This window comes from Crocodylus porosus, unplaced genomic scaffold (genome assembly GCF_001723895.1).
Source record: "Crocodylus porosus isolate Cpor-Errol unplaced genomic scaffold, CroPor_comp1, whole genome shotgun sequence".
Classification (NCBI taxonomy): Eukaryota; Metazoa; Chordata; order Crocodylia; family Crocodylidae; genus Crocodylus; species Crocodylus porosus.
Window position 1 is genome coordinate 2,794,473 of NW_017728921.1, and position 1,883 is coordinate 2,796,355.

General features: G+C 37.5%; 1 protein-coding gene across 13 annotated transcripts in view; it reads right to left on the reverse strand.

Annotated features, from left to right (window-relative positions):
- The window catches only part of CLIP1 (CAP-Gly domain containing linker protein 1), a 68,418-nt gene that overhangs the window by 20,013 nt on the left and 46,522 nt on the right, over positions 1–1,883 (reverse strand). For all 13 annotated transcript variants that reach the window (XM_019538751.1, XM_019538745.1, XM_019538752.1 and 10 more), the window contains one exon: positions 666–772. In XM_019538751.1, the coding sequence (XP_019394296.1) occupies positions 666–772 (107 nt within the window). The remainder of the gene's footprint in view (positions 1–665; positions 773–1,883) is intronic.

A 1,883-nucleotide genomic window follows, 5' to 3' on the forward strand; every position in this document is an offset into this window, starting at 1 on the left:
CCCGTCCTCCATCCTTTGTAGGCTTTCCTTTTTAGCCACAGTAGGTCCGCTAGGTCTCTGGAGAGCCAGGGGGGCTGCTGTGCCTTCTTGCTGCAAACAACATTTGAAAAAACAGCACGCTTTCTTCAGCTAGACATGCCCAAAGAGAAGGCAGGCAAATGACTTGCTTTTCACATACTATCTTGAGTTTACTCTAAAATTAACTCAGAAGAAAAAAAGCAAAAATCACACTTTGCCTGGCAGGACATGGAAGTCCGATAAAGTTTCCCTGTGCACAGAAGTCATTCTACCATTAACAGTTTAATTATAAACCTGTTTTAAACACACTACCAGATTTCTTTGGCTACAAGCATCCTAAAGTAAACTGGCGCCCCCACGTGGCACAACTGTATGCTGCTTTAAAATGACAATACAGAATGCTGATTAATATAACCATTTCAAATATCTGCACAAATAATCCCATAATCTTCAGCGAGCAAGAACTGTGTTCTGTTTTTGCTCCGTATGTGTGTTTCAGAAGCCAGTAGCCGATTTCAACATACTGTTTTGTAATGAACACTATAAAATGAACTGATAGAAAGGACTTTTTCATTAAATTAAACTCCAAATTGTCATACAATAATTCGATGTAAGCATTTAACAGATCAAACATTTAACATACTTACAGTTCTTTTCTAAATTCTTCCATTTTCTTGTTCTCTAGATTTAGAAGTTCTTTTGACTTGTTGAGTTCCTCTTCATTTTTCAGGTTATTTTGTTTAAGTATGTTCACCTTAAGAAAAAAAAAAATCTCCCATTAAATTTGGGGAATTTTACAATTCTCAAAAGGAAAGTTTTGAAAATAGTTTATATTTTTTGTGAAATTTGAGGCCAGAATGTTTGAACCTTTTCACCCTTTTGATTTTTGTCTTGCAAATGAAAGAAAACATGTCGTCTTTTTGCACTAAGAAATATTCATCTAACAAAAAGTACACACAGCTTTCCTATATTCAGTGCAATTTCAGTAGCATGGTAAATTAATCAGTAAAAACATTTGAACTCTATCTACCTTTCACACAAAACACTTCCATTTTTGCATACTTTTAAGATCAACACTTTTAGCAAAATGAAATCAGTCCACAGTATTTCCTAGTTATACCTTATTGTACCTTTATCTGCCAGAAATAAGAGGGTGAAATTTGTGTTTGCAATATCGAGAAATCCATTCTTTTGGGAGGTTTTTTGTTTTGGCACTGATCACAGAGTGCCTTGCAGTCCGTACTGTGCTTGCATTTATCATGTAAATCTCCTCTGTTTACCAGCACTTGTTAATAAATCATATTACATAACAGATAATCTTCAGTCACTCTGATGGCATTACAAGACACTGGATTTCTATTTTAAACAATCCAGAAAAACCAACTGCTTTCATTAAGGGCCTCCGCTTTTAATTTGCAAGCTATCAGCACTTCTTGGAAATAATTACATTTCAACAGTATCCTAAGGCATTAAGTTAGCTGAGCTTTTTCCATTAAAACTGCCTACTGTCCTAAGAACTAAAGAAAGTGTTATGCATGGTCAGCATAGCCTGTACCAAAATAATCAGTGTGCTCAAGTTTGAGGCAAAGGTTAAAAAAAGAAAGTTAATTTAAGATCTGGATCCCTGCAACCTAGTTCCAAGCAAAGAAGAGCCATTAGCCTGCCAGTGAAGACACCTGTCCCCAAAAAGTTGCAGTTTCACAACCGAGGAAAGGTTTCACAACCTATGAGGAGAGGCTACGGGACCTGAACCTGTTCAACCTCCAAAAGAGAAGACTGAGGGGGATCTTGTGGCCTGTTATAAACTAGTCAGGGGGACCAGCAGGCACTGGGGGAGTCCCTGTTCCCCCGAGCACCGCCAGGAG